At 42.4% G+C, this 22,892-nt stretch overlaps 1 protein-coding gene across 2 annotated transcripts in view; it reads right to left on the reverse strand.

The window, feature by feature from the left end:
- Positions 1–22,892, reverse strand: part of LOC117509090 (serine/threonine-protein kinase OSR1-like) — a 205,722-nt gene that overhangs the window by 79,892 nt on the left and 102,938 nt on the right. For both annotated transcript variants that reach the window (XM_034168884.1, XM_034168890.1), the window contains exon 4: positions 5,438–5,579. In XM_034168884.1, the coding sequence (XP_034024775.1) occupies positions 5,438–5,579 (142 nt within the window). The remainder of the gene's footprint in view (positions 1–5,437; positions 5,580–22,892) is intronic.

The raw sequence follows: 22,892 nt of genomic DNA on the forward strand, positions 1-22,892 counted from the left end.
TAATGGTTTAATTACTGCCACCTTAAAAGCCTGTGGTACATAGCCAACTAACAAAGATAGATTGATCATATTTAAGATCGAAGCATTAAATAATGGTAGGGCTTCCTTGAGCAGCCTGGTAGGAATGGGGTCTAATAAACATGTTGATGGTTTGGATGAAGTAACTAATGAAAATAACTCAGACAGAACAATCGGAGAGAAAGAGTCTAACCAAATACCGGCATCACTGAAAGCAGCCAAAGATAACGATACGTCTTTGGGATGGTTATGAGTAATTTTTTCTCTAATAGTTAAAATTTTGTTAGCAAAGAAAGTCATGAAGTCATTACTAGTTAAAGTTAATGGAATACTCAGCTCAATAGAGCTCTGACTCTTTGTCAGCCTGGCTACAGTGCTGAAAAGAAACCTGGGGTTGTTCTTATTTTCTTCAATTAGTGATGAGTAGAAAGATGTCCTAGCTTTACGGAGGGCTTTTTTATAGAGCAACAGACTCTTTTTCCAGGCTAAGTGAAGATCTTCTAAATTAGTGAGACGCCATTTCCTCTCCAACTTACGGGTTATCTGCTTTAAGCTACGAGTTTGTGAGTTATACCACGGAGTCAGGCACTTCTGATTTAAAGCTCTCTTTTTTAGAGGAGCTACAGCATCCAAAGTTGTCTTCAATGAGGATGTAAAACTATTGACGAGATACTCTATCTCACTTACAGAGTTTAGGTAGCTACTCTGCACTGTGTTGATATATGGCATTAGAGAACATAAAGAAGGAATCATATCCTTAAACCTAGTTACAGCGCTTTCTGAAAGACTTCTAGTGTAATGAAACTTATTCCCCACTCCTGGGTAGTCCATCAGAGTAAATGTAAATGTTATTAAGAAATGATCAGACAGAAGGGAGTTTTCAGGGAATACTGTTAAGTCTTCTATTTCCATACCATAAGTCAGAACAAGATCTAAGATATGATTAAAGTGGTGGGTGGACTCATTTACTTTTTGAGCAAAGCCAATAGAGTCTAATAATAGATTAAATGCAGTGTTGAGGCTGTCATTCTCAGCATCTGTGTGGATGTTAAAATCGCCCACTATAATTATCTTATCTGAGCTAAGCACTAAGTCAGACAAAAGGTCTGAAAATTCACAGAGAAACTCACAGTAACGACCAGGTGGACGATAGATAATAACAAATAAAACTGGTTTTTGGGACTTCCAATTTGGATGGACAAGACTAAGAGTCAAGCTTTCAAATGAATTAAAGCTCTGTCTGGGTTTTTGATTAATTAATAAGCTGGAATGGAAGATTGCTGCTAATCCTCCGCCCCGGCCCGTGCTACGAGCATTCTGACAGTTAGTGTGACTCGGGGGTGTTGACTCATTTAAACTAACATATTCATCCTGCTGTAACCAGGTTTCTGTAAAGCAGAATAAATCAATATGTTGATCAATTATTATATCATTTACCAACAGGGACTTAGAAGAGAGAGACCTAATGTTTAATAGACCACATTTAACTGTTTTAGTCTGTGGTGCAGTTGAAGGTGCTATATTATTTTTTCTTTTTGAATTTTTATGCTTAAATAGATTTTTGCTGGTTATTGGTGGTCTGGGAGCAGGCACCGTCTCTACGGGGATGGGGTAATGAGGGGATGGCAACAGGCAACAATAAAAGAAATGTATACTCACCAAACGTACCGCAAGACAATATGAAGTTTTAAAAAAAGTCGATCCTTCTGTATAAGACAAATTACAGTTGGCGCGCGCAATGCATGCTGGGATAGGGTCTTCTCTGTGGCGTCTCGGCAGCTTCCCGGATGTGCTGACAGTTTTGCGGAGGGCTAAATTTTAGCTGTAAATTTGTCATTTTTAAACTAAGATTTCTCCGTTGAATGACAGATCTGGGCTTGCAGATTTACTTTACTACATTCAGAAGGATCTTATGTGTAAATATAAGTCATTTTTTGGTCCAAAGATCTGACTGCATTTATTTCAATGCAGGTCTACTTTAAATGCTGGTAATTGACTACACCATGTACATCTTACAGACTTGCAACATAAAAAAGTGTGCCATTTCATTTTTTCCCCCTGTGTAGGTATTATTTTTGTGTAACACTTGTCACAGTCCTATTGCTCATTTCGACACACATCAGAATGATACCCCTGACCTTTACAAATGAAAGTGTCTGCAAATTGAATGCCATTTCTTGGGTTCAACTACCAGTCTGGCAAAATGTAAAATATCACTCAATTCCATTTGCTTTGCTCTGTAATGCATAAAATCAAGTATCACGGTTAATGTAGTCACAAGGTGCCACAGGGCTCACAATGTTTTTGATACATAAGAAATAGCTGTTAATGTCACTGAAAAATGAAAAAGATATCACCAAATAAATGTTACAACTAGAGAGCGCTCTGAGAGCACACATGTACCTCAGCCAACACTTCACGCATATCTCTGTAACAATTAAAGATAGATTTTAGCAGTACTGTACAAAACCTACTGAACTACTCTTGAAACTTGGTGAAATAGATTATATAGAAATTGGCACTGAACATATGCCTGATTTCTGAGGAGATAATACATAGATCTAAAGATCTGAGTAGTATATGTGTAATGAAAAATGCCCTCTCCAGGCAAAGGTTAAGAAAGTGGAAAAAAAATTAATGGATCCACCCCTTAATTAAAACCGTTCCAAAAGTTGAAGGTTTCGTCATTGGCCCATAGCCTACCCTTTCATCAAGTTTCAAGAAAATCACTTTAGCAGTTTTTGTGTAATCTTGCTCCAACACCAGTGAAAACATTGCCTCCTTGGGGGAGGGAAAAATCATGTAACAACATTCAACGGCCTGAACAAAAGGCCATGACCTAGCAACCCAACCCATTTCTTGGGAAAATTCTGCACTGGTTGACCACGTGACCTAAACAGTACGGTCATGTGGTACTGAGCAGGTACTCTGGAGTCAGCTGGGTCAAAATTTTGTGAGTCGAGCTCAATCATTATAATCTGCTTGAGCCAAATCATGGTTTTGCACTCAACAACCCTGTGACCTGATTAATATGCAAATCAGGTTACTGTTGCTATGGTGATTGTTCCTCCCAGTGGGTTGAATTGTGTGTCAAGATTGGTTATTTTGGGCACAGTAGCCTTGGAGGTATAGTCAGGCAAATGTTCAGATGAATGGTGCTCCTAACTACATGACGAGAAGGGGATGAATCCATTCATAAAAATATGATAGCCCTTATTTGAGCACATAGACCATGAGAGCAAAACCCCACAGACACTCAATGTTATTTAAAAAAATAATAATGAAAATAAAAAAAACCCTCTTTGCAATTTTTCCAGTCTCCATCACTTTTATGTGGAAAAGCCTTCTTTTCCATATAAGGTTTTCCACCCAGTTTCATGGAAACAAATAACTGATGTGGACAAAATAAACAGTGACACTGTAAAGAATTAATGTTAACATTAGCACAATTTCTAAGCTGTACAATGTCCACCATTTTCATGATAAAACAAAAGCACTAATCAGTACAGTATAAACTGAAAACTGCATTTTAAAGCAATAACTTACAAGGTGTAATCCTATCAACTTATACAGTGGGGCCAAAAGGTATTTAGTCAGTCCCTGATTGTGCAAGTTATCCTACTTAGAAAGACGAGCGAGTCTGTAATTTTCAACATAGGTACACTTCAACTGTGAGAGACAAAACGAGAAAAAAAATTCAGGAAATCACACTGTAGGATTTTTAAAGAATTTATTTGTAAATTATGGTGGAAAATAAGTATTTGGTCAATAACAAAAATTCAACTCAATACTTTATAACATAATCTTTGTTGGCAATGACAGAGGTCAAACGTTTCCTGTTATTCATCACCAGGTTTGCACACACTGTAGCTGATATTTTGGCCCATTCCTCCATGCAGATCTCCTCTAGAGCAGTGATGTTTTGGGGATGTCGCTGGGCAACATGGAGTTTCAGCTTCCTGAACAAATTTTCTATGGGGTTGAGGCCTGCAGACTGGCTAGGCCAGTCCAGGACCTTGAAATGCTTTTTACGGAGCCACTCCTTCGTTGCCCGAGCGGTGTGTTTGGGATCACTGTCATGCTGGAAGACCCAGCCATGTTGCATCTTCAATGCTCTCACTGATGGAAGGAGGTTTTGGCTTAAAATCTCACGATACATGGCCCTGTTCATTCTTCCCTTAACACAGATCAGTCGTCCTGTTCCCTTTGCAGAAAAACAGCCCCAAAGCATGATGTTTCCACCCCCAAGTTTTACAGTAGATATGGTGTTTCTGGGATGCAACTCAGCATTCTTCTTCCTCCAAACACAACGAGTTGAGTTTTTACCAAAATGTTCTATTTTGGTTTCATCTGACCACATGATATTCTCCCAATCCTCTTCTGGATCATCCATATGCTCTCTGGCAAACTTCAGATGGGCCTGGACATGTACTGGCTTAAGCAGGGGGACACAACTGGCACTGCAGGATTTGAGTCCCTCTCTGTGTAGTGTGTAGCCTTTGTTACTTTGGTCCCAGCTCTCTGCAGGTCATTCATCAGGTCCCTCCGTGTAGTTCTGGGATTTTTGTTCACCGTTCTCATGATCATTTTGACCCCACGGGATGACATCTTATGTGGAGCCCCAGATCGAGGGAGATTATCAATGGTATTGTATGTCTTCCATTTTCTTACAATTGCTACCACAGTTGATTTATTCACACCAACCTGCTTGACTATTGTAGATTCACTCTTCCCAGCCTGGTGCACATCTACAATTTTCTTCCTGGTGTCCTTTGACAGCTCTTTGGTCTTGGCCATAGCTGAGTTTGGAGTCTGACTGTTTGAGGCTGTGGAAAGGTGTCTTTTATACAGATAACAAGTTCCAACAGATGCCATTAATACAGGTAACAGGTGGAGGACAAAGAAGAAGTTACAGGTCTGTAAGAGCCAGAAATCTTGCTTGTTTGTGGGTGACCAAATACTTATTTTCCACCATAATTTACAAATAAATTCTTTAAAAAAATCTTACAATGTGATTTTCTGGATTTTTTTTTTCTAATTTTGTCTCTTATAGTTTAAGTGTACCTATGATGAAAATTAACTCTCTCATCTCTCATCTTTCTAAGAAGGAGAACTTGCACAATCAGGGACTGACTAAATACTTTTTGGCCCCACTGTACACTTATCTATGAAATGAAAATGTTAGACTAACAATTTATTTATAAACTACTGTTTTTGAACACAGCAGAACGTTGTCAGTGTAGCATGTGCCAAGGTTAAGACCATATGAGCATGACAATTATTACAGGGAAAACAGAGGATGAATTCGGATTCCTTTTGACATCATAAAGAGGAATCTTTATAAAGCATTTGTAATTAAATGGTGAACACTTGTCAGTTTTATGAGACTAACAGCCAGGGTGGCTGTAAGTGTAAGTACCTGTGGATCTGTCCGTTCTTATGCAGATATTCCAGTCCCTCGAGCACCTCTTTTAACACTGTGGCTATGCTGGCCTCATCTAAGACACCAGTCTTGTGTTCGCCTCGTGAAATGACATGCTTGATCACGTCCAGCACTGAACCTGTCAAACAAGGATAAGACAGAATGAGGGCACATCCAAAGTACAATCCCTTGAAATGGTAGGCTTACGGCAATAATACAACTACTATTACAGGGTTTCCCCAACTATACTATAGTGTTGCCAAGTTCGGCGCTGATATAAAAGGTTAGGAAATCCTTAAATAATAACCATCTTCATGTTTCAGCTGCATTCATTAGGAGTCACCATAGCAGATCATCCATCTCTATCTCACCCTGTCTTCTGTATCTTCCTGTAACACCAAACACTGATATGTCCTCCCACCCCACATCCAGAAAAAAAAAATCTCTTTGGCCTACTCTTCTCCTCCTGCGTGGAGCCTCCATCCTCAGCATCATCCTACCAATATACTTTGTATCGCTATCCTCTGCACATGCCCAAGCCATTGCAATGTTGCCACTCTCAATTTATCTACAAACTGTACAACTCGTGCGTGTCCCTCCGATATGCTCAATCCCAATTCTGTCTATCCATGTAACTCCTGGGGAAAATCTCAGCATCTTCAGCTCTGTCACCTTCACCTCCTGCCTTTAGGTCAGCTCCACCACATATAAGCTATATACAACATAGGTGGTCTCATGACCATCTTGTTAACATTCCCTTTCACTCTTGCAGATACCCTTCATTCACAAATTACTGCTGCCACTACTCTCCATCCAATCCACCCTGCTTGCACTCTACTTCGCCTCTCTGACAATATTTACTCTTGTTGAAAACTGTACATGTGATTGGCAGAAAAAAATAATGAACATCCAACAAATGGCCTCTTGAGAGGGCTGGATCAAGTAAGAAAAAAATAAATACATTCGGAGTTACATTAGACTAGCCTATGACATTTGTACAACCCCAATTCCAATGAAGTTGGGACGTTGTGTAAAATGTAAATAAAAACAGAATACAATGATTTGCAAATCCTCTTCAACATGTATTCAATTGAATACACCACATAGATAAGATATTTAATGTTCAAACTGATAGACTTTTTTGTTTTTGTGCAAATATTTGCTCATTTTGAAATGGATACCTGCAACATTTCAAAAAAGCTGGGACGAAGCAACAAAAGACTGAGAAAGTTGATGAATGCTCAAAGAACACCTGTTTGGAACATTCCACAGGTGAACTGGAAACAGGTGAGTGTCATGATTGGGTATAAAAGGAGCATCCCCAAAAGGCTCAGCTGTTCACAAGCAAAGATAGGGCAAGGATCATCACTTTGTGAACAACTGCATGAAAAAAATAGTCCAACAGTGTAAGAACAACGTTTCTCAACGTTCAAGGAATTTAGCGATTCCATCATCTACAGTCCATAATATAATCAGAAGATTCAGAGAATCTGGAGAGCTTTCTACATGTAAGCGGCAAGGCTGAAAACCAACACTGAATGCCCGTGACCGTCGATCCCTCAGGCGGCACTTCATTAAAAACCAACATCATTGTGTAACACAGTTCGTCGCAACATCTACAAGTACAAGTTAAAACTCTACCATGCAAAGCGAAAGCCATACATCAACATCATCCAGAAACACCGCCACCTTATCTGGGCCCGAGCTCATTTGAAATGGACAGACACAAAGTGGAAAAGTGTGCTGTGGTCTGATGAGTCCACATTTAAAACTGTTTGCCACATTCTGCACGTGTTACAACAGCGTGGTTTCGTAGTAAAAGAGTGCAGGTACTAGACTGGCCTGCTTGCAGTCCCGACCTGTTGCCCATTGAAAATGTGTGGCGCATTATGAAGTGCAAAATACAACAACGGAGACCCCAGATCGTTGAACAACTGAAGTTGTACATCAAGCAAGAATGGGAATGAATTCCACCTACAAAGCTTCAACAATTAGTGTCTTCAGTTCCCAAACGCTTACTGAGTGTTGTTTGAAGGAAAGGTGATGTAACACAGTGGTAAACATACCACTGCCCCAGCTTTTTTGAAACGTGTTGCAGGCATCCATTTCAAAATGAGCAAATATTTGGGCAAAAACAATAAAGTTTATCAGTTTGAACATTAACTATCTTGTCTTTGTGGTGTATTCAATTGATTATAAGTTGAAGAGGATTTGCAAATCAATGTATTCTGTTTTTATTTACATGTTAGACAATGTCCCAACTTCATTAGAACTGGGGTTGTATAAACTTACTTTAAAACAATTACGAAAACATATACTTCCTTGTAATTAGACACATCCGGCCAAGATCATTTGTGAAGAATTAATTACATGTAGGCAACTAGAGATCCCCTTTCTGCCGAGAGAATTCTAGGATGAGTTTTATTTAAAGAGTGGAGTTATAAGAGGAAGGAGAATAGAAAAAAAAAAAATTGTTCTTGATGTTCATTATCTCTGGATAACTCAGCCACATGGGGTGTACAGCCAGTACATTCTGAATGCCGGTGTTGCAGACCGAACGGTCCCCACTCCTAAAAATTGGTCCGCCCTGCCTTCACTGCACGTCATTTGGGACCACAGCAGCTCGTCTGAGACTGAAGTCTCTACACCCAAAGCAATCAAAGGAAATAATGTGATTATTAACCATCAGATGACAAAGTAAAACCTCTTAAATCATTCTAAAGCCAGTTTTAAAAAAGAAACGAGGCAGTTTTAAGCAGAAACAATGCGATAATTGTTGAGTCGCTACTGACACTTTGAAATGACGGAGACGCAGTGAAGGCAGCAGCAGAAGCTCCTCTGGCTGCTGCGCTCTGATCGCTTCATTCGTCTTTTGTTATGAAATAGTGCTGAATTTATGTGGAAATGATTATTGTAGAAAAGCTTCAGATATCTGTCGCTGAGATAGATGATGACTGGAGTGCAATTTTAAGCAGAAACAAAGTGATAATTGGTGAACTGCGGCTGATGCAGAGAAATGACGCATGCGCATTGAAGGCAGGGTCGGCCGATTTTTAGAGGGGGACCATTTGGTCGGCGACACCGGTCCCAAGCCTAGATAAGTAAGGAGGGTAGAAGGAGGCAGGGCGCTATCCCTAAAGTGTGCCAAATCTCAGCCACATGGGTATGCAGCCAGTACACTGAGTGATGGTCCCAAGGCCGGATAAATGAGTAGGGCTGCCTCAGGAAGGGCATCTGGCATAAAAAAAAGAAAAAAAAGAAAAGCCAACCCAAATATGCAGACCTCAAATCGAATTTCCATATTGGATCAGTCGAGGTTCGGGTTAACAACGACTGCCACCTGTGCTGTTGCCCAATAGGGTGCTGTCAGAAATTGGGCTACTAATGGGTGAAGAACAAGAAGATGAGAAGAACATGTCCACTGACAGTAGAAGAAAAAGAAAACCACAAGGGTGGAAGTGAGAGTTGGGACACTAAATGCTGACAGTATGACATAAAGGGAGAGAGCTGGCTGACATGATGGAGAAGAGAAAAGTAGACATACTGTGTGTGCAGGAGACCAAGTGGAAGGGAAGTAAGAGCAGGAGCATAGGCAGTGGGTTCAAGTTGTTCTATCATGGTGTGGATAGGAAGAGAAATGGTGCTGGGGTCATTTTAAAGGAAGAGTATGCTAAGAGTGTGTTGGAGATTAAGTGAGTGTCTGACAGGGTGATGAGTGTGAAGCTGGAAACAAAGAGGTAATGATGAATATCATTAGTGCATATGCCCCACAGTTAGGTTGCGAGATGAAGGCGAAAAAAAAATTTCTGGAGTGAGTTAGATAAGGCGGTGGAGAGTGTGCCCAAGCATGAAAGAGTGGTGATTGAAGCGGATTTCAATGGGCATGTTGGCGAAAGGAACAGAGTTAATGAAGAAGCAATTGGTAGATATGGTATCAAGGACAGAAATGTGGTGATTTTGCAAAAAGGATGGAAATGGCTGTGGTGAGTACCTGCTTCAAGAAAAGGGAGGAGTACTCGGTGACATATAAGAGTGGAGGAAAGTGCAAACAGGTGGACTACATTCTATGTAGGAGATGCAAGCTAAAAGAAATTGGAGACTGTAAGGTGGTGGCAGGACAGAGTGTAAATAAACAGCATAGGATGACAGTTTGTAGGATGACTTTAGAGGTAAAGAAGAAGAAGAGAGTGTGAAATTAACAAAGGATCAGATGATGGAAGCTGAAGGAGGAAAACTATTCTGTGAATTTCAGTAAGCAGGTAAGAGAGGCACTGGATGGAGAGAAGGCAGTTTTAGACAACTGGAAAAGTACTGCAGATGTGGTGAGGGAGACAGCTAGGAATGTACTGGGTGTGACATCTGGACAGCGGAAGGAAGACAAGGAAGCACAAGGAGAAAGAGGTTGGCAAAAAAGAATTGGGATATTCAGAGAAATGAAGAAAGTAGACAGGAGTACAAGGAGATGCTCAGGAAAAGGCATGTGTGAGCTGTACAACAAGTTGAATAGTAAGGAAGGAAAAATGGAGTTGCACTGATTGGCCAAACAAGGACAGAGCTGGAAAGGATGTGCAGCAGATTAAGGTGGTAAAATATGCAGACGGTAATGTGTTGACAAGTGAAGTGAGTGTGTTGAGAAGGTGGAGGGAATATTTTGAGGAGCTGATTAATGAAGAAAATGAGAGAGAGAAAAGGCTAGATGATGTGTAGACAACAAATCAGGAAGTGCAAGAGATTAGTAAGGATGAAGTGAGGGCAGGTATGAAGAGGGTGAAGAGTGGAAAAGCAGGTGGTCCAGATGACATTCCAGTGGAGACATAGCGATGTCTAGGAAAGGTGGCAGTGGAGTTTCTAACAAAATTCTGTAATAAATCTTGGAAAGTGAGAGGATGCCTGGGGAGTAGAGATGAAGTGTGCTAGTTGCTATTTTTAAGAACAAGGGTGATGTGCAGAGCAGCAGTAACTACAGAGGCATAAAGTTGATCAGCCACAGCATGACATTATGGGAGAGAGTAACAGAAGATAGGCTTAGAAAACAGGTGAAGATCTGTGAGCAGCTCTGAGAATACTGATGGAGACGTATAGACAAGGCCAGAAGGAGTTACATTTTGTGTTTGTGGATTTAGAGAAAGCTTATGACAGGGTGCCAAGAGAAGACTTGTGGTACTGTATAAGAAAGTCTGGAGTGGTGCAAGACATGTGCAAGGATAGTGTGACAGAAGTGAGATGCTCTGGAGAGCAGGGGAATGAAAGTCAGTAGGCGCAAGACTGAGTACATGTGTGTGAATGAGGCAGCCCCTGCTGGAATAGTGCGGTTAAAAGGAGTAGAAGTGGAAAGTCAATGAGCCTCTAAATACTTGGGGTCAACTGCACAAAATAATGGACAGTGTGGTAGAGAGGTGAAGAAGAGAATGGAGTGGGTGGAGAAAGTGGCAGAAGTGATTTGTGACCGAAAAATATCTGCAAGAGTGAAGAGGAAAGTTTACAAGACAGTTGTAAGTCCAGCTATGTTGTATGGCTTGGAGACGGTGGCACTAACAAAAAGACAGGAAGCAGAGCTGAAGGTGGCAGAGCTGAAGATGTTGTGATTGTCTTTGGGAATGACGAGGATGGACAGGATGAGGAATGAACATATCAGAGGGACAGCTCAGGTGGGATGGTTTGGAGACAAAGTCAGAGAGGTGAGATTGAGATGGTTTGGACATGTGCAGAGGAGGGACCCAGGTATATAGGGAAAAGGATGCTGAGGATGGAGCCACCAGGCAGGAAGAGAAGAGGGAGGCCAAAGATGAGGTTTATGGATGTGCTGAGGGAAGACATGCAGGTGGCAGGTGTGACAGAGGAAGTTACAGAGGACAGGGTAAGATGGAAATGATTCATCTACTGTGGCGACCCCTAACGGGAGCAGATGATATAAGGAGAAGTTAATTTTCTCTGGGTCCACAGTCCTTGCACTTGAAATACAGGCTGCCAGCTGACCTGCTTGGCATCACTGCCTGACACGTCTCCACTGGTCCCTTAGACTACTCCCCAGTATACTACTTTTTTTGGGAAACCAGCAAACACATTGCCACCACCAGGTCATCAGCAGGGGACCATCAATCCTTGTTGTTCCCCTCCTTTATCCCAGTACATTTCCCACTGCTGTTGCCTGAGGCTCTGTCTGCAACCCACCCCCACACTAAGTACCATGCCTCCTCCTCAGTCACAACCAGAAACTGCCTTTCTCAGCCTCTTTCTTGGCTTTTGAAACGCCGCTGCTGACACCCCCCGTATCATATAGCAAAGGCGATGCTGAAGAGCTGATGAACCTCTGGCATCCCACCTCCACTGAGCATAGTACTACACTCCAGCCAGCCTCCCTACTACATTCAGCTACCAGAAGTGGGTGTTTTTCTTGCTTCTGCTCATGGACTGCCCCCCGTCCAACTTCCCATGGCACCGTGAATTCCACAGACAGAAACTCAATGTCAGTTTAATTTACTTATACAGCATACTAAACACTAAGTCATAGCACAAATCACTTCAAAGCGCTATGTGCAATTGAGGTCTCGACTTTACCCATCCCATGAGCAACAACAATGGCTACAGTGGCCAGAAAAAGATCCTGCTTTTTTTTTTTTAGAAGAAGTAGTAGTAGTAGTAGTCTGAAGCAGACCAGATTTTGTGAGGTGACTATTTACAAGGTCTGTTAGAAAAGTATCCGACCTTATTATTTTTTTCAAAAACCATATGGATTTGAATCACATGTGATTGCGTCAGCCAAGCTTGAACCCTCGTGGGCATGCGTGAGTTTTTTCATGCCTGTCGGTTGCTTCATTCGCCTGTGAGCAGGCTTTGAGTGAGGTGTGGTCTACCCCTCTCGTCTATTTTTTTATTGCGAATAAATGTCTGAACGATTTGGATCTTTGCTGCATCAATTTTTTTCCAGAAACTGTAAGAGACCTCCAGGTGGACACCGTTCAAAAAATTAATATGGCTTTCAGGGACGAATTTATGGGGATTAAACAGATTAAGGAGTGTTACTGCCCCTTTAAGGACGGCCCACAACTGCTGAGAGCACAGCGTGCTCCCAGCGCCGATGGACAGGCTGACACCCCGCACAAACAACCAGATCATTTCCAACGTGAAAGCTTTGTTGATCCGGGACCTCGTCTGACTTTCACAAAAAGGCAGAAGATGTGGACATCAGCACTTTTTCCGGCACATTCCACCGTTACAGGAGTTTTTTTTTCATGGAAAAAGAAGCCGAGGGACGCGCCACCGTGCCGCTCTTGACACGGCACAAAACCACCTCGGTGTTGGTCTCTCAGGACGGCTTTCAGGTGGCTTTCAGAGGGATTCCGGTTGCTTTTCTGTCGTGTGAATATCCGAGAAATTGAGCTTGAGCTGGACAAGCCCCAACATGTCCTGTGAGGCTTCATCACGGCGTTTCTTTGCGCCGAGCGGTTGCACCACGACGCGCCGAACTCCACCGCACATCTGTCTTAATGTGCCGGAAAAATGCTGATGTCCATGTCTTTTCACAATTCCTGTGCTAGTCAGAGGACATACCGGATCAAGACAGCGTCCAGTTTAGAAATGAACGGCACATTTCACTTCTTACAGGAGTTTTTGTCATGGAAAGAGGAACAAAGGCGGAGGAATTCCGCGCGTCGCGGCAGAGCTGCATGGCGAAAAGAAACGCCGTGATGAAGCCTCACAGGACATGTTCTGGCATGTCCAGCTCATGCACAATCACAATCGGATATTCACACGACTGGAAACCAACCGGAATCCGTCTGAAATCCACCTTTAAGCCGTCCTGTGAGACCAACACCGAGGTGGTTTTGTCCCGCGTAATGAACGGCTCCGTGGCGCGTCCCTCGGCTTCTTTTTCCATGAAAAAAAAAAAAAAAAAAAAACTCCTGTAAAGGTGGAATGTGCCGGAAAAAGTGCTGATGTCCACATCTTCTGCCTATTTGTGAAAGTCAGACAAGGTCCCGGATCAACAAAGCTTTCACGTTGGAAATGATCTGGTTGTTTGTGCGGGGTGTCAGCCTGTCCATCGGCGCTGGGAGCGCGCTGCGCTCTCAGCAGTTGTGGGCCGTCCTTAAAGGAGCAGTAACACTCCTTAATCTGTTTAATCCCCATAAAATCGTCCCTGAAAGCCATATTAATTTTTCGAAGGGTGTCCACCTGGAGGTCTCTTACAGTTTCTGGAAAAAAATTGATGCAGCAAAGATCCAAATCGTTCAGACATTTATTCGCAATAAAAAACAGACGAGAGGGGTAGACCACACCTCACTCAAAGCCTGCTCACAGGCGAATGAAGCAACCGACAGGCATGAAAAACTCACGCATGCGCACGAGGGTTCAAGCTTGGCTGACGCAATCACACGTGATTCAAATCCATATGGTTTTTGAAAAAAATTATAAGGTCGGATACTTTTCTAACAGACCTCGTACGTTAAACATGTATATCATGGAGCGGTGAATGCTGGCAAACATAGCAGATTTTGGGTTTCGCCAGGTTTCGTAAAAGGTTGCAAACCATTTGCAAACAGTTTTTAGGGTCGCAAACAGTAAATATTTCTTGTTGCAAACAAATTTTGAATATGTTCTAAGTTTAATTTTCTGCAAACAGTTGCAAATATTTGCAAAACAGTTGTAAGCATTTGCAGTTGCAACACAAGCTGCAAAAGCTCTTTTTGGTTTGCAACCACTATCTGACCCAAACAGTCTCCTTTTCTTATTCCTTTCTTCTTTTTCTTCCTCTATTTTCACTCCTCTTCTGTTGCAGGGTAACTGCAGCAGCAGCAGCCAGAAAAAGCAAATCTTCCTCAAGGGCAACTGCATGTTGGGCTTCTTCCTGACATAAATTCATTTCCATATTTTGGAAATCCATTTTCTACAGGCAAGTCTTCTGAGCTCCATCTTCCACAGTGGTCAGCATAATTTTGAATCCTGGGGAGAGTTACATTTGCCTGTCATTCAGCTGGGATTTAATCAGGAATTGGCAAAAGAGTGGCAAATTGCTAATTGTCACAAACACTGTAGCCCACATATGCTAATAGTTGCTAATGTTCACCTGTTGTTATTTGCAAACACTTTCGCAATCATGTTGCCAATGGTCACTAAACATTGTTAAATGTAGCTAATGACAGAGGCAAACCCTGATTTTTGCCAATAAAATTTCCGAATCTAAAAGTCGCAATATTCGTTAGCAGTCAACGTTCCATGAAATAGTAGCCATAGCCATACAAATAAGACAGAGCAAAAGCACAACACAGGATTATCATAACACACAGTGATAGGAATGTGGCAGCTATCCAATCACATACAGTCTAGTGTTCACAGTGCCAAACCTGACATTACGCAGTTTCCACCCCAACCTTGGTGCAATTTCAACCTCCCCACAAGATGCCTCCACATCCCACAGGCAAGGTTGCACTGCCTTCTGGGAACAGTTTATTGGTAATTTAAAAGGAAGAGGAAGAAGGGGCTTTATTGTCATTGTTCATACAAGGATACATACAATGAAATCTGTCCTCTCCATGTATCCATTCTAGCTATAGTTAGACACAGTACAACCACTAGGAGTTATGAGAATCACAAAGTCTCTAGACAGATGTATTAAGCCATGGAAGTACATATGCAGGAAAATGAAGGTCTTAGGCCCAATGCCAATACTCTCCCTTTGCCCTACCACACTGCACTGTCTCTTCATTTTTTACATTCAAGTGAATGTGTAAAATGAAGAGAAAGGGCAAAGGGAGAGTATTAGGACTGGGTCCAAAACTTTTGGGTCCTGGTGCTTTCTGTCTTAATACATGGTTGTGACCAGTGACATAAGGCAACTACTGGATTTCTTTGGCACTAGGTCTCTTCTGAGAACTCCTGGGTTCCTTCTGAAATGTTTTTTGTGTTAAACTAATTGTTACTTAAGGAGACTCTGGTGAGGCCTATCATCTGTATTTTGATGGAACGTCAGCTATGACATTTAGGAGAATTTCATGCAATGTCACGTCCAGGGATATCCCACTCGGAACGTAGTCTGGCCATTAGCGCAGCTAGCCTGCGACTGCCATACTCTATAGTGTTTACACAACATTTTAGCATTTTAGTGAACAAACATCAAAAACAGACAATAGAGAAGAATGGCATTGTTTACGGATGTACAAATAGGGAAACAGACACAAATGGCGATAAAGTTTCACAGAATTCCAAAGGATTTTACAAGAAAGTAGTCGCTGACAGCAAGTACAGGATGGGATCCAGTCATGGGAAAACATTTGGAATGGAGGAGCGGGTTTATAGTGATCACTTCAAATGTTTGTTTTCTGTCACAAATCTTGTCCTTTCAAATTTAATTTGTAAACACGTGTAGTGTCCATTCAATTCAACATGTTCAGAAGGATTCATGTTAGGAAGTAGCACGTGTCAGCAAATAGTTTAAATGCAATTCTGTTAAAAACACGGATATTTTAATAAATGATAAAATACATTATGGATGCTGAAAGCCTGGGATAAAAAAAAAAACAAAAAAACAAAATACCTGTAACATGCGTTGCTGTTGATAATAAAATACATGTGTTGCTTATTAGCATGTCTGTGTTTGTAACACATGTAGCCAAATGTAGCTTGTCAGTGTCATTAGGCTGAATAAAGCTGGGCTTAAGCCCTAATATGCGTATTTTTTTTTGTCCAAATTGCAAACCTGCCAGTTTTCAGGAAACACTTGCTGCTCCCTTGGAATTTTAGAATTATCAGGAAAACTTTTCAGTCCCTTATTAAATCTCAGCTTTATGAAGTATGTGTGCTGAGCTTCAGTGTCAACTTCACGTATGTCAAAACATCAGGCATAATTTTGTCTGTTACTACAGTAATTATTGATGGTGTTGCTCTTCAAACAATAACAATAGCATGCCTTGCTCATTTTGTGGAAGAACAGGTTTGCATGCATGGCGTTACATTCCAAAATTCTCCTATAGCAGTCTGCAGAAGAGCGCCATAATCTGTTCAACTGTCATTATTTCTGTCCTCTCAACAATTAAAAATGTCACAAAAGACTCCAGTTTTATTGCAACAATGAATATGTGAATATGGCTTTCAGGAGATCTTTTATTGTTTTAGAGGTTGATCTCTCTTTTATTGTTTTAAAGGTGGGTGGGAATCTGCTTGAAAGATAAGTGCAAGGTAGGGATAAAATGTTTTGTTGAGTCAAGTTGTCTCTGTCTTTGGCTGTCCACGCTGAATAGAAAACTATTACAGCTCTGCTTGCTGACCTGAAGCAGATCAGACAAAGCTGAAAAGAAAGGTCATCATGCCCCCCCACCACGGCTCCTACATCATATAAGGAGTATTCGGACAGCTGACAGTCTATGATTTTCTTTGTGTGACCACCCCCCCGGCTTTGAATAAAGAAAATCTCTCTGAAAAGAGATGAAGCATTTGCATGGAAACAAAGATGGGCAAACATGCCTGAAAAGATATTTTCTGACATTTGTGCCACAGTTATAATAAAAATAAACACAACACTGACTCAGCGTCTTTGTCTTTATCTCACTTTCACATGCACATGCACACATGCAGACAGCAGCATTGCAAACAAAAGGTGGAAATTGCCTCAAGGTCACCGAAACACTGTCCACAACACACATCCAGAATCAAATTGAGTGTGTTAGAGCAACTGGGCTGAGTTATGAATACAAGGACATTTATTTGCTCAATCACTTGAATAGGTCTTGGCCTCCAGCAGCCAGTAAAACACTCAGTGCATTACTCATTGGTGCCGATTAAGACAAGCCACCTGAGACGAGGAGGCGTTATTGGAGAGAGTCTGCAGTGTGAGACAAAGGGTAAAGGTGTGTTCACATTACTCCACCTCTTCCTCTTATTGTGTTTGCTCTCATCACAAGTCGCAACAGTATGACACATATTACAAAGGTGAGCTGCATCAAGAGTTCACGAGTTGAATTCTGACTGAACAGTGTTGGAATTTGTAAACAAGTACAGTAAATGTGATTATGCTAAAAACAAACACCAAACTATTAAGGTGCCCTGACACTTGCACGACTTTAATCCGCGTACTTGCATGCACATTGTTGTGATGATCCCACCCGCTGCGTTCCCAGCTGGACGCCGTGCTTTGTTCCACTGGCTGCCAAAGGCTGTGCGCTGGAAGTTGCGTCTGTAAAATAATTATTTCGTAGCGGATTAATAATTTAATTTAGTGTTTCTTAAAGCCAGAAAGTTGCCATTTGAAATGACTTTAGTTTTGTGTCATGTCTGTGATCTGCTTTTTAGAGATTTAATCTCTCCACACTGGCATGGGAATGCCAGGTTATATATGATCTCCCCACCGAGTCCTGGGTCTTGTGAGTACCGATATTGGATGGCCATGAGAAGGGACCCCCGTCACTCCATACTACCGCAGTACCCTTCTCCAAGTCCACAAAACACATGTAGACTGGATGGGCATACTCCCCAACCCCCTCCAAGATCCTTGTGAGAGTGAAGAGCCGGTCAGTTTTTCCACAGCCGGTCAGTTTTTGAATCGCATGCGCTTGCATCAGCCAAGCTTGAACCTTCGTGCGCATGCGTGAGTTTTTTCACGCCTGTCGGTTGCGTCATTCGCCTGTGAGCACACCTTGTGGGAGGAGTGGTCCAGCCCCCCCAGCGGATTTTCATTGTCAGGAAAATGGCGGAACAACTGCCGCTTTGCTAAATCAAAATTTTTTCAGAAACTGTGAGAGACAGTCAGGTGGAAACGATTTGGAAAATTCAGATGGCTTTCGGTGAAGATCTTATGGGGATCACACAGATTAAGGAGCATTACAACCGGATTAAAGACGGCGCACAATGGCGGATGGCGCGCCGCGCTCCGAGCGGCAATTGACAGGCTGAAACGACCAGATCATTTCCAAACTGAATGCTGTGTTGATCCGGGACGTCGTCTGACTAGCAGAGAAATGGCAAGAGAGGTGCACTTAGCACTTTTCCTGCACATTTCACTGTTAAAGGAGATTTGTAATGAAAGACGTGCGGCAGAATTCGCGCCCAGGACGGAGCCGCTCATGGCGCGGAACAAAAGCACCTCCGTGTTGGAAGTCTCACGGGACATGCCCAGCTCTTCCAACATTTGGAATATTCAGACGGCTTTGGGTGGCTTTTCAGTCGAGTGAGTATCCGAGAAATTGTCGAAGAGCTGGGCATGTCAGGGCATGTCCTGTGAGACCAACACGGAGGTGCTTTCACTCCGCGGCTCCGTGGCGAATTCCTCCGCTCTTGTTTTCATGACAAAATCTCCTTTAACAGTGGAATGTGCAGGAAAAGTGCTATGTGCACCTCTCTTGCCATTTCTCTGCTAGTCAGACGACGTCCCGGATCAACACAGCATTCAGTTTGCAAATGATCTGGTCGTTTCAGCCTGTCGATTGCCGCTCGGAGCGCGGCGCGCCACCCGCCATTGTGCGCCGTCTTTAATCCGGTTGTAATGCTCCTTAATCTGTGTGATCCCAATAAGATCTTCACCGAAAGCCATCTGAATTTTCCAAATGGTGTCCACCTGGCTGTCTCTCACAGTTTCTGGAAAAATTTGATGCACCGCTGCTCCAGCCATTCAGACATTTCCCTCACAATGAAAATCCGACGAGGGGGGGAGGACCAGTGCTCACTCAAAACCTGCTCACAGGCGAATGACGCAACCGACAGGCGTGAAAAAAACTCACGCATGCGCACGAAGGTTCAAGCTTGGCTGATGCAATCACACGATTCAAATCCATAAGGTTATTGCAAAAAATAAAAAGGTCCGTTACTTTTCTAACAGACCTCATATGATGTGAACACAGTGAAATTAAGGAACAGTTGTTGTGAAAATGAAATGACAAGTGCAACAAGGTCTGACTGCAGTGACTGTGCATTTTGCCAGCAGATAACTGATTCACCTATGAAAAGAGCGTAAACGGGAAGATACTGAAATGTAGCACAGATAAGCAAATAGGAGAAAAGCAGAAACAGAAGGTGTATCAGGCCATCATAGTTAGTTGCTGTCTTGGCAAGAAGTAAGAAGACTAATTCTCTGATGAATCAGGGCTTTGAAGCTCATTGAGAAACACTAATGTTTTTTTTCTTTACTATTTTCGACACATGGTTTGCTCCTCTCCGAAAGCTTCTACTCTTACTTCAATTTTCAGCTCATTGTCTGAAATAGCTGGAGGCAAGAGAAGGAAGTGATGAGTAGTAACAGGCAAAAATGAGAATACTACTGAGGGAATGAAAGCACAAGTGAGGAAGATGTGCACATGAGGAGAACAGCCTTCATAATAATCACAACAACAACAACAACAACCAGAAGGTGGGAATAGTTAAGCAAACTATCATATATCACTCAACATATAAAAAGTCTGGGCCTGTAGAAAAACAGGAATGAAGATCAATGGTAATAAAAACACAGAATAAAGAGCACAATGGCAAATGAAGCAGCTTAGGATTGGCAGCAAGAGGAATAGTGCATAGCAAACACTTCAAAATCAAAGAGTGACAATTCTCCTGTGAGATGAGGCAACACATACATGCACAACACGCACAAAATTTTAACAGTTGTTTTCAATTTCAACTGATTAGACTCCTCGCGGCTCATCAGTCTATTTCTACATGTTGACAGTAACACAGGTCAGGTCAGGGAGCATATGCTGGTGCTGTGTGGCAAAGCTTGCACCACAGTACAAAGCCACCCTGGGTCAAGGATTGTAAATACTTCGTCTGAACACTGGTCCATCTCCATCTCCTAAATGTAGCCATTTATCTGCCACAGCCAGGCGATACACTGATGTCTCCGTGGCTTTTTTAATTAACTGGGACACCCCAGTCCACTGGAATAATACACTCATGGCTGTGTGGCCATATTGTCATGGCTGACATTCCCTTTCAAGTTTAGTCATGTGTCATTTGGCAGCTATTTTAGCAGTACTCATGTAACCTCTGCAGAGATATTGGTACCAAAGACATCCAGGTGACACCTTAGGCTAACTGCCAGCATCAAGATCTCACAATCATACAGTAAGACAGGACCAGGCATCCCTAAACACATCTGTCCAGCATCCTCACGACTCTATACGCTCCTCCCAGGTGTCTATCAATGTCAAAAGTTGAAGCCCAGAGATACAAATGTCACTGCCAAAGCCTGGATGTTACTATAGATGCCAACTGGCACATTAAAGATTTAACATAATTTGCATGGGAAAGCATACTCAAATCAAGGCAATTGGTCACTGATGGCAAACTATGAACAAGTGTATGCTGATACTCGCAGAGGAAGTGGTTATCCAAATCATAAAAGATATTAGGTTATGACAGCTGACAAAACCGTAGAGCATGCCAAAAATCAGGACAATGTCAAGTCCTTGAAGATTTAAAAAAGGACCCAATTACGCATAATGAGAACATTTAATAAAATGTACAATGTTACTGAAGAGTAACAACAAAAAAAATGATTCCACCAAGTGGGATAGAAAATGTAGACATAAAATGTATGCTGAACAAAGTTATTTACACCCATGATGAATTTAAATAAACTCTCAAACTAAATAAAATAATAATAAAACACACACACACACACACACACACACACACACACACACACACACACAAGATTAACCTTTGCTTAATTGTCAGTGTTAATTGTCAATGCTAATTAAATGAATTTAAAAGGGTAGAAAGCACTGTAACACACTATGCCAATATGTTAGCTATACGAAAGGGAAAATAAGTGAGTCTGGACTTGAAAGTCTGTAGAGAATCTGACTATTTTACTGATGCAGGGAGATCACTCCACAGAACAGGTGCACAATAAGTGAAAGCTCTGTGACCCGTAGACTTTTTATTCACCCTAGGGACACAAAGTAGTCCTGCACCCTGAGAACACAAAGCCCAGGCCGGTACGTAGGGTTTAATCAGGTCAGCAAAGTAGGGAGGTGCTAGTCCGTGAATAATTCTAATAGCAGAACCTTAAAATCTGATCTCACAGGAACAGGAAACCAGTTAAGAGATGCCAAAATGGGTGTAATGTGGTCAAACTTTCTGCTTACTGTCAAAAGTCTGGCAGCAGCATTTTGAACCAATTGGAGACCCCTAATACTGGTCTGCGGTAAACCAGAAAATAGAACATTGCAGTAGTCCAATCTAGAAGAAACAAATGCATGAATTGGGGTCTCAGCATCACCCACAGACAGGATGGGATGAATCTTCGCTATATTTCGCAGGTTGAAGAAAGCAGTCCTTGTAATATCTCTAATGTTGTGGTCAAAGGACAACATAGGATCACAAATTACCCCAAGGTTCCTCACTTTGTCAGTGTGATATATGACACATGAGCCTAGGCTACGTGTTAGCTGGTCAAATTGATCCCGATTTCTCAGTGGACCAAGAACCATCATTTCAGTCTTGTCAGAGTTTAAAAGTTGGAAATTGCTTGACATCCAGCTTTTCACTGATGCAAAGCAATCTTCTAAGGATTTTATGTGGATGAAATTACCAGCAGTTATCGGCATGTATAACTGAGTATCATCAGCATAGCAATGAAAGGTGGTTCCAAAATGCAGCATTATGTGCCCAAGGTGTGCTATATAAAGGGAGAAAAGCATGGGACCTAAGACAGACCCCTGTGGAACCCCAAATTTCATGTCACTAAGGATAGAAGTAGTGTTGTTGTACAAAACACAGTGAGAACGACCGGTCAGGTATGATGTCAACTAGGGCTGAAACAATTAGTTGAGTAACTCGAATAATTCAATTACAAAAAATGTGCCATGCGGCACCGCCGCGACGCGCGAAGCCTCCGCTCCTCTTTCCATGACAAAAACTCCTGTAACAGTGGAATGTGCCGTTCATTTCCAAACTGGATGCTGTGTTTTATCCGGGAGGTCATCTGACTAGCAGAGGAATTGTGAAGAGACGTGGACATCAGCACTTTTTCGGCACACTGAGACAGACGCGCGGAGGAATTCTGCCCGTCGCGGCGGTGCCGCATGGCGCACAGCAACGCCGTGATGAAGCCTCACGGGACATGTTCTGGCATGTCCAGGCACATCCACAATTTCTCGGATAATCACTCGATGGAAAAACCACCGACAGCTGTCTGAACGCCATCTCAAAGCCGTCCTGTGAGACCAAAATGGAGGTGGTTTTGTCTCGCTCCAGTAGCGAATCCATCGTGGCACGCAAAGCCTCCGCTCGGCTTTCCATGACAAAATCTCTTGTTAAAAGTGAAATCTGCCGGAAAATGGTTGATTTCCAGCTCTTGTGATAACCAAAGAAATGGCACACGATGGTCACGGATCCAGACAGCCATCCGTTTAGAAATGAAATGGTCGTTCAGCCTGTCGATGGCGGCTTCGGAGCGCGGCGCGCCCCACAGCTGCTGCGGGCCATCCTTAAAGTGACAGTAACACTCCTTATTCTCTACCAAGGCCAT

This window comes from Thalassophryne amazonica, chromosome 1, assembly GCF_902500255.1.
Source record: "Thalassophryne amazonica chromosome 1, fThaAma1.1, whole genome shotgun sequence".
Lineage (NCBI taxonomy): Eukaryota > Metazoa > Chordata > Actinopteri > Batrachoidiformes > Batrachoididae > Thalassophryne > Thalassophryne amazonica.